This window comes from Sinocyclocheilus rhinocerous, unplaced genomic scaffold (genome assembly GCF_001515625.1).
Source record: "Sinocyclocheilus rhinocerous isolate Xijiao unplaced genomic scaffold, SAMN03320098_v1.1 scaffold200, whole genome shotgun sequence".
NCBI classification, from domain to species: domain Eukaryota; kingdom Metazoa; phylum Chordata; class Actinopteri; order Cypriniformes; family Cyprinidae; genus Sinocyclocheilus; species Sinocyclocheilus rhinocerous.
Window position 1 is genome coordinate 668198 of NW_015641014.1, and position 20168 is coordinate 688365.

Genomic DNA, 20168 nt, shown 5'->3' on the forward strand with positions numbered 1-20168 from the left:
CCCCAGCACAGGTCTCGAACCCAAACTCTCATCACTCGCCTCAATATGACGCAGGGCCTGGATTTGAACAAGCTTGCTTTGACTCACTTCCCATTTGGCCTGCTCAACAGGGTATTGACACAGCTTTTCGGCGTCCATTGAGGGGGGAAAGCAGTATTTTTTACTGGGCTTCATTTAAATGAATGGAGGCATTATGGAGATGTCACAGCCACCGACCCCTTCTGCTGTATATAAGCACTCAGTGACCAACTGACGGGTTACAGAGAGGTTATTTTTTAAACTTATGTATTGATTTAAATGTATGCAGTGACATTTATGCAGCAACAGTTCCATGAAGATAGAAATTTTTCTTTCATTTTCTTATTTATTTTTTTAATAAAATGATTTATTAAGCTAATTGCTTAAGATTTACACAGTTATTTAATTAATTGATTACTATTTTACTGTTGTTGATGTTTTATTTATTTTGTATTTATTTAATTGTTTATTTAAATTCATTATTAAAAATAATCTGTAGATGATAATTGGTTTATGGACATTTATGCGTACGGTAGCACACCAAAGTAATTTGCATACTGTACTTGCATATTACAGCTATTAAAATAATCATTATTGAAGTACTATAGAGTCATATAGTTTTACATTGTTTAAATACAATAGTTTAAATATTGTTCTTTTTTTTTTTAAATAAAATTATTTCCTAAAGTAGTTTCTGTAGGAATTACACAGTGAAGCAGTTTGTTTGTTTATAATAATAATTTTATTGTAGTGTAATTTTTAAGAATTTTATATTAATTTAATTATACATTAATTTAATTTTGTCATTATAAATAATATGTAGGTATAGTTCATATTTGGCCTATGAACATTTTTATTTATTTTTATAGTAGCATACTATTGTATTTGCATACTTTTTTAAAAATCTCATTGTAAAGCTAAATATCCCACATTGCATTTAAATTGTACACAATACAATTAGTTGCATTATTGTTATTGATATAATATTGCATTATTTGTTTGGTGCATGTTTTTTTTTATTACTTTAAGATCAAACAATAATTAGTCACTTTCTATTTTCTCTATTTTTAGCCTTTATTATAAAAATGGAACAAAATCTATTTTGAAAAGCATTTTATAGACTTGTGTTTCTATCACAGGAGTCCACATTTCAATGGCCATTTAATTTCATATTTTTCCATCAGGGACCCTTTTATAATCTCCTCAGGCACCTCAGTGGAGCCAGAGCTGCTCTCTCAGTCTGGGCACCATTACATAATCACAAACCGGATGACTGAGTGTGTGAGGTTGTAGAGGTTTTCCCTATTAATCTGAACAGTGTAATATTATATTCTAGTACAGAACCATCTCCCATGTATATTGTGTATATTTATAACAGATACATATCAGATAAACATTGGTTTACAAAATACAAACTGGGCATAGAATGAAACCTAATACTTTTTGTATAAAGCCAATTCACCATGCACCGGTGTAACTATAATTTTTCATGAGAAAATACAATAGTTATGATACATTTTATGAGAATGGTGCCTAATAGTAGCTCAGTTTTATTGTAAAATGCATAATTGGAATACACCATGGTAATTTGAAGGGTGGGACAGACCTGTCAACATAATATTTTACTCTTCTGACCACTTGACAGTTCACACGTCAGATTAACTACAATAGTAATCTACTGTATAAAGCCTACTGTATCAAATGTGATACATTAATTTCTAAGGCCTCTAAATTGTCAACATTATCATAACTGAATGAAAAACCTGTTGTACACAATCTGCTTACATGCCTTCTGTTGTCTGATTGATAGTTTATACTTGATAATATGTATCAAGTAATCCTTTATAATTTATTAGCAAGGAAAAATAAAAATCCTGTCATCATTTTCTCACCCTCAGGTTTTCAACCCTATATAAGTTTATTTATTCTATTGAACACAAAAGAAGATATATAAAAAAATAAAAAAAAGTTGATGGTCCCCTTTGACTTCCATAGCATTTTTCCCCATACTATGGAAGTCAGTGGGGACCATCAAATGTTTGGTTACCCATATTTTTCAAAATATCTTCTTTTGAGTTTAACAGAAAAAGAAACTCGTACAGGTTTGGAATAACTTGAGGGTGAGTAAATAATGGCAGAATTTTCATTTTTGGCTGAACTGTCCCTTTAAGTTTATTATATTTGATTATCCATTCATTTTTTAATGTAAGTATCAATATGATATGAAGATTGTTTATTTGTACATCATTTAATAACCATTGAATTGCATTGCATTATAGTAAGCATTTAATTATGATATCATGAGGTATAGAGTGACAACTGATATTTATATGCATTTATATTCATTTATATGCATTTTTTTCATTAAGTAGTCTGCTAATAGTGTTATAAAAACCTCTTTAATTTGCATTACAAGTTCAGAATTTCATCCTTCTATTTGGCCATATAATACAGCAAATTACATATTCTTGGATGTGTTTTTACTCCTTGTTGTGTGTGACTATGAGCTCCATGTTCTCACTATATAGACCTTAAAATCGTGATGTATAAAATATAATGCAAAACATAAAACACATTTGATTTAGATTTTTAATAAACAATAATCTGTTCATCAACAAAATGCCAGGCGTTAATACTAAAGGGTCGTGTTGTTTCGCCCGTCCTGTAGGTGGCAGTCCTCTGTGTGTAGTTTCCGTATCATGGATCACGAAAGACAGCGCTGGTCAAGTGTTTTGTTCACGCGGAGCTCCAGTTTCATTCTGACAGCAGATGAGGAAGTCAAACTCTGTCCGAGACCGAGGTCCTCTTTCAACGAGTGAGTATCCTGCAGTATGGACCGTGACATTTCGCAGTCATTTCTGTGTATCATTTATTGCTTTATAAAGTTTGTGTTTGTAGAGTTAGTTCGCTGCGTGAGTTTAAATGAAGTCGGTTGAGTGATGGTTTGTTTGACTTGAGTCAACTGAATCGCCTGATGATGCGATGAGAGGAGGATGTTGTATTCATAATGTTTTGCGCAATATAATATACCACTTTCTGTCTGTAGCTCAAATTTGTCTTCCCTATTTAGTCGTCATTGTGTTTTATTGAAGAGAAAAAGATGCACAAGAGCTGTTAGTTATGAGGTGCAGTGCACTGCATTCCTGCTCGACTTCTGTTCCATCATCCAGCAGCCTGGCATTTGGGCTCTGTGTGTCCTGGCCTCTGGTGACTACTTTTAAGGCAGTGTTAAAATGCAGGCATCAGTCTGACAGCTGCAGATGTGACTCTCCACAGTCTGACATGCTTTCTGTAGATCATGCTCTACTTGCATGACATGTTTGCTCATTATGGTTAATTTGTGAGGTAGGTTGGTATGTGCCAGTTGCATGCTTGTGAAATTGAAAAGTGGCCTAAAATGTTTACAACTCTCAAAGTTGAGGTCCAAAGAAGCACTTAAAGGGATAGTTTAAACAACACACACACACAAAGAGAGAAAGAGAATTGCTTCCTGTATGACTTACTTTTTTTTGTGGGATATTGAACATCATTCTATTCACTTCTCCACAGAAGAAAGTAAGTCTTAGGCTGATGATACACTGGGCAACTTTTTGAGCAATGTTGCCTGGCAATTTTGGAAAATGTTGCGGTCAACAGGCAACCAGGTGAGATATGGAGCCCACGACCAATCTAAAATATCCAAATATAAATTTGTTACCCATTCTCAATGGGAAAGTGCCCAAGCAACATTGCTCAAAAAAAGATGCCCAGCAGAATTGCTCAAAAAGTTGCACCGTGTATCATCAGCCTTACTGAGTTTGACTCGAGGGTGAGTAAATGATGGAAAAACTTTCCTTTTTTTTCAGTGGACAGGGTTTTTACCATATGTTCCTAGTTTGATTCTACCTTCAACATTTTGTTTTTATTTAGCAGTATAATGCTATAGCAGTGGTTCCCAACCCTGGTCCTGGAGGCACCCCAACACTGCATGTTTTGCATGTCTCCTTAATCAAACACACCTGATTCAGGTCATCAGCTCATTAGTAGAGACTCCAAGACCTGAAACTGGTGTGTCAGAGAAAGGAGACATGCAAAATGTGCAGTGCTGGGGTGCCTCCAGGACCATGGTTGGGAACCACTGTGCTATAGTAATGGTTTTTACTATAGACTGGTGATGATTAACTTTCTAGTTAATTATTTACCATTTTGGGATCAGTAAGGCAGTTTAGCATGCTTTATATTCTGCAAATGCAAGCTCTTTTGATTGTCTCAATTTTATTGCTGTGCACGTTATTAATTATTATGTAATTATTAATAATTACTGTAAAGTATTCACTTTAATACTTGCTCTTTCTTGCAATTAACTTTAAATAAATACATAAATTACAATTTTCAAAATGTAGAATTTTTTTTGGGGTTTGCTAAGGTCTTTGACAAAAAATAAAAAACAAGAATGCACACCAAAAGAATTATATCTTTAAATAAATCGTTTTATTTTTCACAATGTTTTAAAATTTGGTTTGGTTTGCTAAAGTCTTTGGCATTTATCATATTGTTTAAAAAAAAGGAAGAAAACTGAAACATTTTTCATTTTTCAATAAATAAATAACTTTTTCAAAATGTTGCGAAATTAAATTTTATATTCTAAAACCTTTGACATTTGGCATATTTTTGTCAACAAAAACAAAAATGAGTAAATAAATAAAATAAATTAATAATTAAATGAATTAATAAATAAAATATTTTTTTCCTCTAAAAAATAACTTTGTCATATTAGCTCAATAAATCATATAGTCACGTTCTGTCATCGATATTCAATTGCAAGGTTGTTGCAGTGCTGCTCTTATCCTCTTTATCTTAATGATAATCATTTATGACAGAAATAACCTGTTAAATAGTGGCAGTCCTCCCAATCAGAATAAAAGCACTTCACAGGATATGATCTCAAAGGTCGTTGGCTCTCTCCGTTGGTAGCTGCTGGACTGCTAGATTCATCATCACAGGATCATGTTGCTGATATGTACTGGACTCTGATTTGTTTCCTGTGATGTCAGATGGAAATTGGCTCTCCATTGCTCTGATTTGGAAACAGAAACAAGTTCATCCAAAAATGTTGTCACCATTCAGTCATCATGGTCAATTTGGTCTAGTTGACTTACTTCTGTGGAAAAGCTGTTTTTGCGCATACGGTGAAAGTCAATGGGGTCACACAACTTTGGACCCCATTGACTTTCATTGTATGGACAAAAACAGCTTTTCCACAGGAAAAACATTTTTTATTTTATGTCACACAGAATAAAGAAATGTTTTCAGGTTTGAAATTGAGAGTCAGTAAATGCCACTAAAATTCCAGCCCAGCAATGTCGGCTCAACCAATGGCATGAGTTTAGGGAGGAGCTATCTTTTTTTTCCCGACCAATAGCAGATAAGGGCATGTTTAAAAGTCTTTTTTTGCAGTTCCAGAAATGATTTCACCTTTTACAAGGCTGTATAGACATAAACATAATGAAATCTGTCCACTTAAGGCTGAAAAATGAATAAACACATATAGACATTTACATAGTGCATGTTGAATGTTACATACTTGGACATACTTACTTTGACATATTTGCTTAAAACAAAATCAAGATTGCGCAACACAGGAGAGGCCTTGCAGAAGAAGGCAATGAGTTTCTGATCAGTGTGAGTTAGGATGTTCAAAAATCCCTCAAAAGGCTTATATCTTATTATCTTGCAAGGATATTGGACTCTGGTTGCTTTGTGGCTTTTTGTAAGTGATAGTAGCATTTATTTATGAGTTTGTTTATCCATGTGTGTGTGTGTTTTTCCTGACCCTGGGTCGCTGTAGACGGCTTCCTCTCAACTTAATGTTCCCTGTCAACACATCCACAGCGTGATGAGTTATCTTTGGAAGCCGTAGACCTCAGCATTTCATCCAAGTCTCCCCCCTCCCCCATATTCACCTCTGTCAGGGGCCCGTGGCTATTATTATGCCCTTGATTACATGCAAACAGTTTGTAGTTTGTAGTATTCTTACAGACCGTGAAACATATTGGATGAACACATTGATTCTATATCTGGGTGACTTGATGGGAGTTTATAGATTGTGTAAAAAGTAGCCCCGGGATAGTTTGGATTAAGAAGCAGTGCAGTGTTTGTTTAGAGGCATAGCTGGCATGACCTGTATCAGCATGGGTATGGAAATGTGATATGGAACAGCATATATATCCAACACTGCATGCTTTCCCTAGCAGTCAGCATATTGGAAGACATGGCGTAACTCTTGAAAATGTAGGCCAAGTGTAACGGCAAGACTTGTTTAAATGTTGTAGAATTTTTATTAGTATTATTTGCATTATTTTAAAACATCTGGAAAATGAATGAATGTGGTACAAAAAAGTGTTAGCACTTTAGAATAAGGATACATGGATACATTATATATGGATACATATAAACATAACATAGTTAATGCAATAGCTAACATTAAATAATGAACAGCAGTTTTTCAGCAATTATTAATCACTGTTAATGTAAATTATTCTAATATGCTGATTTGCCGCTCAAGAAAAAATATTTCTGTCATGACAACTCTCAGAGGGATTGGCATGGTAATGTACATGACAATGTTAATGTATTTGGTCTTGGCGTAATACTCTTTGACCAAATGAGAGTTTGAAAGGACTGCATCTGAAATCTTATAAATGTCTGTACTGTCACTTTTTATCAATTTAATGCATACTTACAAAGTATTAATTTCTCATATATTGTCTATTGGCTCTTTATTGCAGGTAAGAACAGGAATGGATTTTGTGAGAGAAATTGATCAGGATTAACTCACATGTTCCTGGTTTTGGAAGGATGACACCAAATCTTTAAGGATTAAACACACCGTCATTTTCTAAGACAACCTTGGCATTAAGTCACTTCTGGACCCTAATCTTACTGGATTACGCACCTCATCTGTCTAATGTTTCCACCACTGAGCTTCAGCACGAGATGGTGTGCTGGGAATTTGGCTGTTTGACAGAGACTCGACAGAAATGTCGAAGTCAAGCGGACAGGGGATGTGCAACAGCGAACTTCCCCGGTTCCTTATTGGAAGTGAGGGTGGTGAAAGCAGAGAGCTGGATGACATAGACATGAGGAAGATCTCAGGACATTACAGGGAGGAGGAGGAGGAGGATGAGGATCAGGTACAGAAAATTATTCATGGACGAGTGAGCTTTTTTAAAAAATTTGTTACTGATGCTCATGCGATATCTTCTATCAGTCAGAGCGTCAGATTATGGTGGGGATCTGCTCCATGATGAAGAAATCGAAATCCAAACCAATGACTGAGATTCTGGAAAGGCTCTGTAAGTTTGAGTACATCACCGTGGACATTTTTCCAGAGGAGGTTATACTCAATGAACCGGTGGAGAAGTGGCCGTTGTGTGACTGCCTCATTTCCTTCCATTCCAAAGGTATCTGACATCACACAGTTCACACGCAATCAGCTTAAAATCTTGATGTGCCATATTGTCTCAGTATTATTAATGCTGCCTTCAAAACAGAAATTAATTACAATTAAATATCTAATAAAAAAAGAAAACAGTTATTTTGAATTGTGGTAATTTTTCAAAATTTTACACTTTTTGCTGTATTTTTTATCAAATAAAATAAATGCAGCCTCAGTAAGCATAAGAGAGTTTAAAAAAATAATAATAATAGAAAAACATTTCAAAATCTGACAACCCCCCCCAAATTGGATGTTAACTGATGCAAATGAATACAATATTTTTTTCTCATCTTGAAGGATTTCCCCTTGACAAAGCAGTAAGTTATGCCAAACTAAGAAACCCCCTCCTTATCAACGACCTCAATATGCAGTATTTCATTCAAGACAGGTGTGGTAAATTATTCTCTGAAATATTCTTGACAAGTAAACATTGTTATGAGAGTTGACTGGGACATACAGTATATGCTCATGGCTTTAGGAGGGAAGTGTACAGGATTCTACAGGAAGAGGGCATTGACCTTCCACGCTATGCAGTGTTGAACCGGGACCCCGACAGACCAGAGGGTAAAGATTATTACTGTGGTCATAATTTAGAAGATTTTTTCTGCATGCTTCAGAGTAAAGCGTGGCACTGTTCATTTGCAAGCGTGCAGCTCATGATCCCGTGTTTTCAGTGCCTCAGAGTGGCTCTGTGTTATTTTAGTATCATTGATATGCTGTTATTGTTTTGTTAATATTTTAAAATTAGATTTTATTTTTAGATTTAAAAATTTTTATGTAAATTGTAATGAAAGTTTTAGTTATTTTGTTGTTTTTGTCATTTTATTTTTTTTAATGTTTATATATTTATTACATTTTAGTATTTAGTTTTAATTTATTTGGTTTTAATTATTTTAGCACTTCATCTTAAACAAAAAGAAAATGAGAAAGGTTGCCTTGGCAACTTGCTGAAATAAAATAAGTTGTAAATAAGTGTTTTTATGTGTTTTAAGTGTTTTCATTTCATTTTTATTTGTAATTTTTGTTTTAGTTAATGATAATAACCAACCATATTCCCAAACTTGTAATGAGGAGCGCTTATAACCTGGCAACAAAAATGTTCAATAAAAGAAAAGCTTTAATGGCTCCTTGCGGTTTTCATGAAAATAAAACTTGAAGTTTTAACATTTAAAAATAAAAAAATTAAGACAGATATTAATTAAGACAGATTGTCATTTTACAGCTACTATACTATAAAATACAACTATTATTATTATGAACTATTATTATTACTGTTATTGAATACTCATTTTTGTAGTAGTAATATTTCTTACTTTATTTTTTTTATTTAGTAATAGTAATAACCACTACAACAACTACTATCATTATTATTTTATTTTATACATCATTATTTAATTGTGTAGCCCTGCAAACAAGCAGAGCAAACCTAGAGATTTAAATCGATATTGCAATTTTTATCAGAGAAGTCTCAATTACATATTTTCACAACATCATGTAGCCCTAATATACTTTCCCTTATGTCGTTTCAAACCTGTATGCTGTTTTATTTTTTTGGTTGAACTGTGCCTTTTAAGTTCCTCATAGTGGGTACCGAAATACTCTCTGTATTGCGAAAGATTGTGACATTTTGATTTTGTGACATCAGAATGTAACCTGGTGGAGAGCGAGGACCATGTGGAAGTGAACGGGGAAGTGTTTCACAAACCCTTTGTGGAGAAGCCCGTCTCTGCCGAGGACCACAATGTCTACATCTATTACCCAACCTCAGCCGGCGGTGGCAGCCAGCGTCTCTTCAGAAAGGTACAGTACTGATAACTTTTAATAACTTTAGATTTGTTTGGTGTGGAGCTCAAATCGTCCTTTCTGTAGATCGGCAGTCGGAGCAGTGTGTATTCTCCTGAAAGTACCGTTCGTAAGACTGGATCTTACATCTACGAGGAGTTCATGCCCACAGATGGCACTGATGTTAAGGTAAACCTGTATTTCATGTCAAGACACTACTGTATGTGGTGGCTGGTTAGATTGTTTATCCCTGATGGATATTTTAGGTTTACACAGTCGGACCTGATTACGCTCATGCCGAAGCCCGTAAGTCTCCTGCTCTGGATGGGAAAGTGGAGAGAGACAGTGAGGGGAAGGAGATCCGCTATCCTGTGATGCTCACCGCGATGGAGAAGCTTGTGGCCAGAAAAGTGTGTCTTGCATTTAAGGTGAGTCTCGCAAAAGAAAAGCACATTGTTTTGTCAGTAGCTGCAGGTTATGAATGATAATGAAGATGTTTTTTGTCTCATAATGTCTTTCCAAACCAGCAAACAGTCTGTGGTTTTGACCTCCTCCGAGCAAATGGCCACTCTTTTGTTTGTGACGTTAATGGCTTCAGCTTTGTAAAGAACTCCATGAAGTATTATGATGATTGTGCCAAAGTTCTGGGGTAGGTGAGGCCGTGTTGCTGTCTTGTGTTCTGTGGTAACTCGAAAATCTCATCTTCACACAATTTTTACATTTTACAACTACATAACTGCATACACTGTAATTTTTCCCCCCAAATTTGTAAATAAAATTAAGATGTTTGGAGTCTTTATTCTTCAAAATGTCATATTTAATTACATTTGTTACTTGCTGTTACTTGTCAAATAATTTTGCCATTTCTCTAAAATTCAACACATACATTAAACTAACACTCAAGTTTTATTTTTTATTTTATTTCTCTTTGATCTAAGCTTTGAATTTAAAACGCATCTTTACTGGAAAAATCTAATCTGTTACCAGTCTAAACTGGTTTACTAGTTAACCAGTCTAAATTGGTTTACTAGTTAACTAGTCTTAACTGGTTTACTGGTCTCCCAGCCTGTTAAGGCTGATCGGTTGACTGGTTTTAGAGTCGTTTTGGGCACTTTTCAGCTGACCAAGCTAAACCTGCTAAATACTTGGCAGGCTGGGAGCTAAGACCAGCTTGAGGCAGTGAAGACCAGCAAAACAGCAAGTTTTTTGTTTATATAGCGCTTTATGCAATTCAGGTCGTTTTAAATCAGCTTAGCAGTAATAAACAAAAAAAAAATAGTATTAATGTTACAAAGTTCTTCAATTATGAAACTAATACAATTTCTGTCCTAAAGCTGCTCTAAAAAGACAATAGTGTCGTTATCCAGTTCAGTTTAGTCCAGTTTTGATTCAGTTCAGTTTAATAGGGTGAATTATAGGGTGAATATTGCAAAGTTCATTAGTTATCAAGTGAGCTCAGTTCAACTATAAAGCAGCTCTATACTGTAGAAGGCAATAGTGTCATTATTCAGCACAGATGTATTCATTCCTGTCGTATAAGGTAATTTCTAGATATTTTAGCTCATGTTTGATGTCTTTCCTTCAGGAACATGGTGATGCGAGAGCTGGCTCCTCAGCTCCACATTCCCTGGTCGATCCCCATGGAAGCAGAGGACATCCCTATCGTCCCGACTACCTCAGGAACCATGTGGGTGTACCATTCTTGACCTAAGGATATATTTCTGTCTCAAAGCTGTTTATTGTGAATTCTGGATTATTAAATCCAATGAGGTAGAATTAAATGCTTACTATGTGTGTTGTTGCTTTTAAACATGTCATCTCTTGTCTGAAGGATGGAGCTCCGTTGTGTTATTGCTGTAATTCGCCATGGCGACCGTACGCCCAAACAGAAGATGAAGATGGAGGTCAGGAACGCCCTGTAAGTGACAAATTCTAACAGGCTGCTTTTACACTGTAGCTACATATTGTTATCAATTTTAATCTGAATGCTTATATGTAAAGTAAATGAAATAATTAAAAACTCAATTAAACATACATTAAGCAATATGAATTAAACAAATGAATTAAACAGAAGTGAACTGAATGATAATTTAGAGGACTCACTTCTGCATTTAAAGTGGTTGTCACATCGTGGCAGGGTCAAATTTGTATCTATGATTTAAGTATTTTATCTGATGGTTATGTCTGATTCCATTTCTCTCAGGTTTTTTGAGTTGTTTGAGAAATATGGTGGCTATAAGTCTGGAAAACTCAAGCTGAAGAAACCAAAACAGCTCCAGGTGGGTCTGTTTTGAAGTACAAGTGATCTATGCGGTTAATTTATTTTTATGACAAGTGCTACTTGTTCTGTAGATGCAAGAACTAACATAATATTTCAGTTTCATAACAGGCTTGCCTCCAGCCTAATGATTTACTTTGTATAAGGCCAGGAATTTGCGCCACAGGGTCAAAGGTCAAACAGGATTGAGCTGTCTTTTTTAAGATACATGTAGTGTTATGTCTGGAATGCTGCAGCCTTGAGACTCATCGGCGTGTCATGCATCTGTTGGGTTTTGTGTGAAAATTAACCATGTGGACAGTTGGCTTAAGCTTTGACCTGTTTGATCTTATCTGTGACAATGTGCAGTTGTGATTTGTACATCATTATAAAAACCTGAACACTTTATTTGATGTTTTACAGGAAGTGCTGGATATTGCTCGTCAGCTGTTGGCAGAACTGGTCCTACATAATGATTGTGAGATTGAAGAGAAGAAATCCAAACTAGAACAACTGAAGACAGTTCTGGAGATGTAAGTAAACTGTTCAAAAGTCCAGTAGTACCAAAACCCTCCATTTCCAACACTGTGAGATTATGGAAAGCTACTGTACACACACCATCATCTCATCTCAATCATTTCTAAAACATGTTGGATTCCTTCTGTCAACTGAAAATTCTCAATTCTCTTTTCACATCTTCGGGCAAAGGTCTTGCTGAAAATATAATAATTTCCAGACATATATTGTATTTTTGATTAGCTTCACTATTGATATTAGTAGGCCCTCATGGAATGTGCACAAATGCTTGCATATTTTCTACACATAGTTTTATCAGTTTAGCCAAAATGGAATAACTGGAATATAATTAATTATTGGTTACTTTTAAAATTAAAATGTAAAATAAAAAAATAATATTATGTCGGCATCGATAGCCTCATGGGCAGCGCGCCGACATACAGCATCGTTGCACTACGGGCCTCTCAAGTTCGAATCCCGGCTCGAGGACCGATCCCGCCCCCCTATCTCTCACCCACTTCACTTCCTGTCATCGCCACACTGTCATATCATAATAAAGGCAAAAATGACAAAAATAAATTTTTAAATAATAATAATGTAAATAAATGATTTTTAAGTCATTAAAAATATTTAAAAACTTACAAGTAATGAGTTTAACGTACTTGAAATATATATATATTTTTTTTATTCTCAGATGTAACCTCACTATTAATGGTTGCTAAATAAGCTAAACTCAATGCATTTAACTGTAACTAGATACTGTATAGATATTTCAATTTTGCTCAGTACAGAAAAGTTGATAATTAATTGTTTATTTTATGGTCAAATAGTGAAAATGAGCATGTACAATAAAATGTCCAATATTGACAGCTACCGATAAATGTAAAAAAATCTTTAATTAATTGGCTGGTTAAATACATGATACCGATATTTTGCATCTCCCTAGTTGTACCAGTGAAATTTAGGTTTTAAATTTAGAGTTTAGAGTCTTTAGAGTTTTAGGCAAAACCATAAAGAAAAATCAGTTTGTACAGTTTGCTGACCTTCTTGGGAATCAGGGCAAGCCTAATCAGACTTGATTTTGTTGTTAACATGACACACATAGCCAAAATTTACTATCATATCTTCTAGTCTTAAGCATCATGGATGCGTATTTCAGGAGAGACCTGATATTTCATGAACAGCTGAATGTATGTAACTGACTTTATTGTGACCTTGACTCATTTGCTTCCTTAGATGTCCTCATATGGATGAGTTTCTTAACTTCATTCCTTTTGTCTCTCTTCTCCTCTCTTTGTGTCCCTCTTTGTGTCTTGGCCGTTCTCTCCAAAGGGAATCCAGCCTGAATGATAATCAGTGCGCACCCTCATATCCCCTGTCTCTTTAGAAAGCAGGCAAAGTGGATCATAACCCTCATTAACCCAAGATCTTGTTAAAATTACTGACACTTTAATGAGGGCTCCAAAATTGACCGTACCTTGGAGATGAATCCCTTTTGCAATTCTGTGTGGCATCTGCATGCCATTTTGTTTCTAATCTCTCACGATCCCTCACTTCCTCCAGACCCCCTCACAGAGCTCAAATGTGGCACCTAATCAACACATTATCGGTTGTTCGGGGTCATGGATTAACTAGGAAACAGGTGCTTGGGGAAGTGCCTTGCTTTGGGTTGATTAAACATAATGCAGCAGAGCAAATTCACTCCATGGTCCGTTTCTGGCCAGTGAGATAAAGAACCACCTTTAGACCCGATTTAGACCAAGTTGTATCAAATTAGAAATATTCTAAACTACGGATACACTGATATTACAAATCTGGCCAATATTAATTAGCCGATAATTATTTAGATATTATGGCTTATAACCGATAATTGGCCAATATTAAAATTCTGTTTTGTAAAAAACACACACACACACACACACACACACACACACGAAAGTATTCCTTAGAAGCACTCATTCCACTCATTCCGCAAAGCACAGCAGATTAACTAAAACCTGCACACCTTGATTTCCCATAATTAAGAATTTTAATATTGGCCAATTATTGGTTATTAGCCATAATATCGTGGAATAAATTGTGGATATAAATTGTAGAGACCAGACCAACTACAACCAGAATTCCCACTCTCCACTGTATTGTGTAACCTAAAAGCGTGCCAGATGCCAATAATTATTTAAAGTCTCTTGTGCTCACCAAGGTTGATTATATTTGATCAAAAATAGAGTAAAAACAGTAATGTTGTGAGATTATTACAATGTAAAATATCAGTTTTCTATTTAAATATATGTAAAATGCAATTTATTCTTGTCATGCCAAAGCTAAATTTTCACGTCTTTCATGTCTTTCAAATGTCTTCACTGTCACTTTGGTTCAGTTTAATGCATCCTTTCCAAATAAAAGTATTCATTTCTTAAAAAATGTCTTACTGATCCCAAACTTTTGAACATATTTTGAAAATATGCTTTATATAAAAGATATTTTGAAACATTTTTCAATAAATTATAGAGACCAACTCTCCAGAATTCCCCACTCTCTGCTGTATTGTTTAACTTAAAAACGTGACACTGTTGCAGATGTTTTATTCCTCCCAAAGCTTGTCATTCCTGTAGAGACAGTCCTGGTATGGCACAGATTAACCCCTGCCAGCTTGGGAAGGTCACTCAGATACATGTTTCCAGAAACATGGAGGCCACAGAGCACCTGCTAGTGGTTTGAGCGCAGTGCTATGTCTGATGCGTGCTGTCTGTATTGTTCAGTGGGAGAATGCTCATTAAGAGGGGGTGGTATGTTTATGTCCCCCACCCCGTGTATTGTCTTTCAGGTATGGCCATTTCTCAGGGATCAACAGGAAGGTGCAGCTGACCTACCTGCCAAATGGGCAGCCCAAAGCATCCAGTGAGGAGGAAGGTATGTGTACAGTATGTATATATGTTGACTCAAAATAGCTGTTGCATCACTTTTGACCTCTCTGTGTCTATGGCAGACGCTCTGAAGGAGGGCCCGTCTCTACTGCTAGTGCTGAAGTGGGGTGGTGAGCTGACGCCAGCGGGTAGAGTTCAGGCTGAGGAGCTTGGACGAGCCTTTCGTTGCATGTACCCTGGAGGACAAGGTATAACTCTATGCTTGCACCAGCCAGAAAGCTGTACTGATAAACTGATTAGAAATACAGTGGCCCTAAAAAGTATTTTGAAAATAATTTTGCGCATAACAGTAAGAAAGCTATGAAAGCCCGTTTCTGCCACTGATTAAAAAAGGTAATTGTGAATATTTATATAAACTTGCAGTTGCGATTTATGAAGTCAGTATTGCATGATATAAACACGCAATTCTGAGAAATGAAGTCAGAGTTGCGACAAACTCACAATTTTGACCTTTTTTCTCGTATAATGATGCAATTGCGAGAAAAAAGTCAGAATTGTGAGACATAAACTCAGAATTGCAAGATACAAGAAGTTTTTAACTTGCTATTCTGACTTTATAACTCACAATTCTGAGTTTATATCACACAATTCTTGGAAAAAAGTCAGATTTGCGAGTATATAACTCGCAATTCTGACTATAACTCTAACTTTAAAAATGTATTAAAGGGGTCATATGATGTTGCTAAACAGAACATTATTTTGTGTATTTGGTGTAATGAAATGTGTTTATGCGGTTTAAGGTTAAAAAAACACATTATTTTCCACATACTGTACATTATTGTTTCTCCTCTATGCCCCGCCTTTCTGAAACGCGTCGATTTTTACAAAGCTCATCGGTCTGAAAAGCGAGGTGTGCTCTGATTGCCCAAACAAAGTAGTATCGCTTTCACACGAATCACACAGTGCCTTCACGACATGGCGGCGGCGGCAACAATACTACAGCGAGAATAAAAGTTACGCCTTCTTTCTTTGCGTGAACATTTGGGTGGCGTTATGCAAATCTTCCCACATCGTGATGTAAATATGTGGGGGCGTGTTAGAACGAGCCGTTTTAGGTAGGTGTGGCTGACTCTTAACTTTTATAAAGAATATCTCTTTGAATTTGAGACTTTAGTCTTTGCAACTGTACAGATCTTCTTTATGCACCAAGAGATTGTAACACTCCAAAGAGAAAGGGAAAATTGAAATCGCATCATATTACAGATCTTCTTTATGCACCAAGAGCTTGTAACACTCCAAAGAGAAAGGAAAAATTGAAATCGCATCATATGACCCCTTTAAAATATCCTCTTATAGTCAGAATAGCCTCAGATCTAAATCCCAAAAATATGTATACTTAAACTTATACAAATAGTATTAAATATTGAAGATATATTGAGATATTAATGTTATAAAAATTGTACAATTTTAAGAATTCCAACAAAGCATGCTTGCTCTTCCTTTAATTTTTGCCTGAAGAAAATTTTCGTGAATCCAGCCTAAGTTGTTTACAGGAACAGTTGTTTTGATAAAGCTCTTGATAAATTGGATGCTTTGACAAGATATTGTGTCTGTTTTTAGGTAGTGGGGCAATGATGCAGTTTTTCAAAGCTCATAGCTTTGGGCAGGAAACCTGTTCCACCTGCCTGTTCAGTGGGCTTGGCATACAAAAGCATGTAGGGGCAGGACTCAGGGAGGCATGAATACTTTCTTTACCTCAAGTAGCACCTTTAACTTTCAGTACGCCAGCACAAAAACTTCTTAGTCATGCTGTGGATTCTTTCCTGTGTAGTTCCATCACTTCCCCCCGGACCTCGAATTTGAGTCCATATTTGCATGCTGCAACTAATTGAGTGTAACTCATTAAATGTTCACAGACTTACAAAGACCAAACCATTTTCTCTCATTAGACTGAGTCAGCAGCATCTTGCAATGCTGGTTAATGTGGTGTTCTTTTACCCTGAATTGTTAACTAGACAGCTGCAGGTCCCTTGGCTGTGAGTCCCCTATTGACTGTGGTAAGAAGAGATTTTGGATTTGTGCGTGGTCTTGATATTGGGTTAATGCATCATCTGCCCCATTCATCAATTTAATTGCTTAACATCCATCTCATTAAACTAATCCAAACAGAAGGACGCCACAGGAACATTCCATACTTCGCTTTTGCCACGGTTTTGTGTGGAAGATTCCATGATATGGATTAGGCATGGGCCGGTATGAGATTCTGACGGTATGATAACCTTAGATAAAAAAAATATCACGGTTTCATGGTATCACGGTATTGCGATTACAGCTCTAAAATATGTTATTTTTAAATGTCTGGGTAAAAAACGACAACTTTTTTTCCACTGAACACATTTTATTTTTAAGAAACATATAGAACATTTTGGAACAGTAAACATGTCAGGCTAAATAATTAGAATAAATAATTAAATTCTTCTTAATTAAATGCAGTCACTTAAGTGAGCCTAAACCTGCAGCTCAACAATAATCAGAACATAAATACTTTTCCAAACTGCGGTATACCTTGAAACCGGTTATCGTCCCATGCCTAATATGGACATTGGTCATACTCTGACATACTGAGATAAAATATCATAATTCATGAGCGTTTTTTTTTTTTACTTAGGAAGTTTATTTTTGTCGGCGTAGAGAGTTTGAAATTGTAGTGTTACAATTTTTTTTCTACAGATTTCTTTAAAAACCTTTATTAAACTACTGTGCCATTATTTTAACAATCTGTGGCATCTGTTTCAAGGCATGTCAGTCCAACATCTTGTCTAAATAGGTGGAATAAGACAATGTCATCCAGATTTTTCAGATGGTTTCAACTTTCTTTTTTATGAAAGACTATTAACACCACATAAGAAAATAAAATAAAAAATCATGCTTTGGGCATAAAAAAGTCATATTTATGGGATGCAAAAGTCAAATTATTACATATTACTGTAAAGCATAATTATGAAAGTCAAAATTGAGTTAAAAATCATAAGACATTAAAAAGTAAAGTTTGAGATTATGATTTAATATGTAATAATTAGATTTTTCATCTCATAAAATACTTTTTGTCTCAATTTCAACTTTTTTCATAATTATTACGTTATTTTTGCATAAAGTGTTGATATTTTATGTCACGATTATGACTTTTTAAATTATTTTTTATGTATGTAGTATTTAATAGTATCTAAATATGCTTTAACAAATTATGATTTACCTTTTTTTTCTTATGTGGTGGAAATGGGCTACATAAATGCTACAGGACATGTTCTTGCATTCAAAACCAGCTTCATGAAGCACATTGTACATCTCAAAATTGTAAAAAAAAAAAAACTGTCTTAATTTTATATTTACATCATAATGGATAAATATCTCCATTTGACACTTGCTTACATGGACAAAAAGAACAGATGGACCACGAGAATGCATCCTGTGTGAATGGATGTTTGTTTTAGGGTACTCATCTGTTCTCTCAAATGAACATTCTGGAATCTTAAATCAGAGTTCTGTTTGCTACTCAATAGTGCAATGCAACACTCATGTGAGAAGCACCTAAACCAGTGTTTCTCACCTGGTGGGTCGCGGAGTGTACGGCCAAAGAAACGGCATCAACAACAAAAAATGTAATTCTTAATGTTTTTCTGATGCGAGACTTTTATTTTAAAAGACGTGCGTGAGGGCTGTTGACACTTCTGTCAGATGCAGTTTAAAGGGGTCATATGATGTTGCTAAAAAGAACATTATTTTGTGTATTTGGTGTAATGAAATGTGTTTATGCGGTTTAAGGTTAAAAAAACACATTATTTTCCACAGAAATTGCATCATATGACCCCTTTAAGTAAAGAGTGCCTGAGAAAAGCGTGCTGTTCCGATTCAGTATCTGCGGTCAGATGAGTTGACAGGCTTAATGTCAGTGTCATTATTCTATCGTTATTTTCGTAACTTGTTATGAAATAAAAAGTCTCTCATCTTAGAAAAACGAACTATCCCGTCCTGCCAAATGTTATACCGTGTTCGTAGCGCGCACTGTTCAAAAGCACGCACGAACGCAGCGCCGCGCTGTATATCACTTCACTAAAGCGCAGAAACTATGAGCATGCAACGCGTGAAATAAAAGTACAGTACAGATAAATCACATAACTGGTACTGCGTGTGTTAGCTGTGAAGGATTTTGTATGAAGGTATGATATTCATTCTATTCAGGAGCAGTTTCCACGTTTCATTAACAGTTCATGTTATTATTGTATTTTCACCATGGTAACTGTTTCCATAACCCAAAAATACCATGTTATTTTCACTTTGTCATTTTGTATATGTTTAAGTGACTGTGGTGGCTCAAACCAACTTAACTGTATTAACAAAAACTAGTTTGGGACTGCTATTTAATAGCCTTACTTTATAGGCTGTTTATTCAGTATTAATCATATTCTTAACAATCTGAACTTAATTTTTGTGAAATAAATTTGCTTTGATTTCGTTTTTTAACAAATTATATATATATATATATATATATACATACATACATACATACATACATACATACACACAGTGGGTAAAATAAGTATTGAACACATCACCATTTTTCTCAGTAAATATATTTCTAAAGGTGCTGTTTTCACCAGATATCAGTAACAATCCAAGTAATCCATACATACAAAGAAAGCAAAACAAATAAGCTCAGAAATTAAGTTCTGTGTAATAAAGTAGAATGACACAGGGAGAAAGTATTGAACACATGAAGAAAGGGAGGTGCAAAAAGGCATGGAAAGCCAAGACACCAGCTGAAATATATCAGTAATTAGAAAGAAATCCTGCCCCTTGTCAGTGGAAATTAATATTAGTTGGTTCAGTTCCAACTGATGGCCTATAAAAAGGTGTCTCATGACCAAAGTGTCACACAAGAAACATTTCATGATGGGTAAAAGCAAAGAGCTTTCTCAAGACCTTCGTAACCTTATTGCTGCAAAACATACTGATGGCATTGATTACAGAAGGATTTCTATACTTCTGAATGTTCCAGTGAGCAATGTTGGGGCTATAATACGGAAGTGGAAAGAACATAATTTCACCATAAACCGGCCACAACCAGGTGCTCCTTACAAGATTTCTGACAGAGGAGTGAAAAGAATTATCAGAAGAGTTGTCCAAGAGCCAAGGATCACTTGTGGAGAGCTTCAGAAAGACCTAGAATTAGCATGTACAATTGTTTCAAAGAAAA

At 35.3% G+C, this 20168-nt stretch overlaps 1 protein-coding gene across 1 annotated transcript in view; it reads left to right on the top strand.

The window, feature by feature from the left end:
* The first annotated feature begins 2741 nt into the window (after positions 1 to 2741).
* LOC107753644 (inositol hexakisphosphate and diphosphoinositol-pentakisphosphate kinase 1-like) overlaps positions 2742 to 20168 on the top strand; it is a 35648-nt gene continuing 18221 nt past the window's right edge. The window contains exons 1-15 of the mRNA XM_016569853.1: positions 2742 to 2833; positions 6786 to 7190; positions 7268 to 7460; positions 7793 to 7883; positions 7974 to 8059; positions 9141 to 9295; positions 9365 to 9466; positions 9544 to 9705; positions 9805 to 9926; positions 10863 to 10964; positions 11109 to 11195; positions 11481 to 11556; positions 11958 to 12067; positions 14875 to 14960; positions 15037 to 15162. Of these exons, the coding sequence (XP_016425339.1) occupies positions 7038 to 7190; positions 7268 to 7460; positions 7793 to 7883; positions 7974 to 8059; positions 9141 to 9295; positions 9365 to 9466; positions 9544 to 9705; positions 9805 to 9926; positions 10863 to 10964; positions 11109 to 11195; positions 11481 to 11556; positions 11958 to 12067; positions 14875 to 14960; positions 15037 to 15162 (1651 nt within the window). The 5' untranslated portion in view covers positions 2742 to 2833; positions 6786 to 7037. The remainder of the gene's footprint in view (positions 2834 to 6785; positions 7191 to 7267; positions 7461 to 7792; positions 7884 to 7973; positions 8060 to 9140; positions 9296 to 9364; positions 9467 to 9543; positions 9706 to 9804; positions 9927 to 10862; positions 10965 to 11108; positions 11196 to 11480; positions 11557 to 11957; positions 12068 to 14874; positions 14961 to 15036; positions 15163 to 20168) is intronic.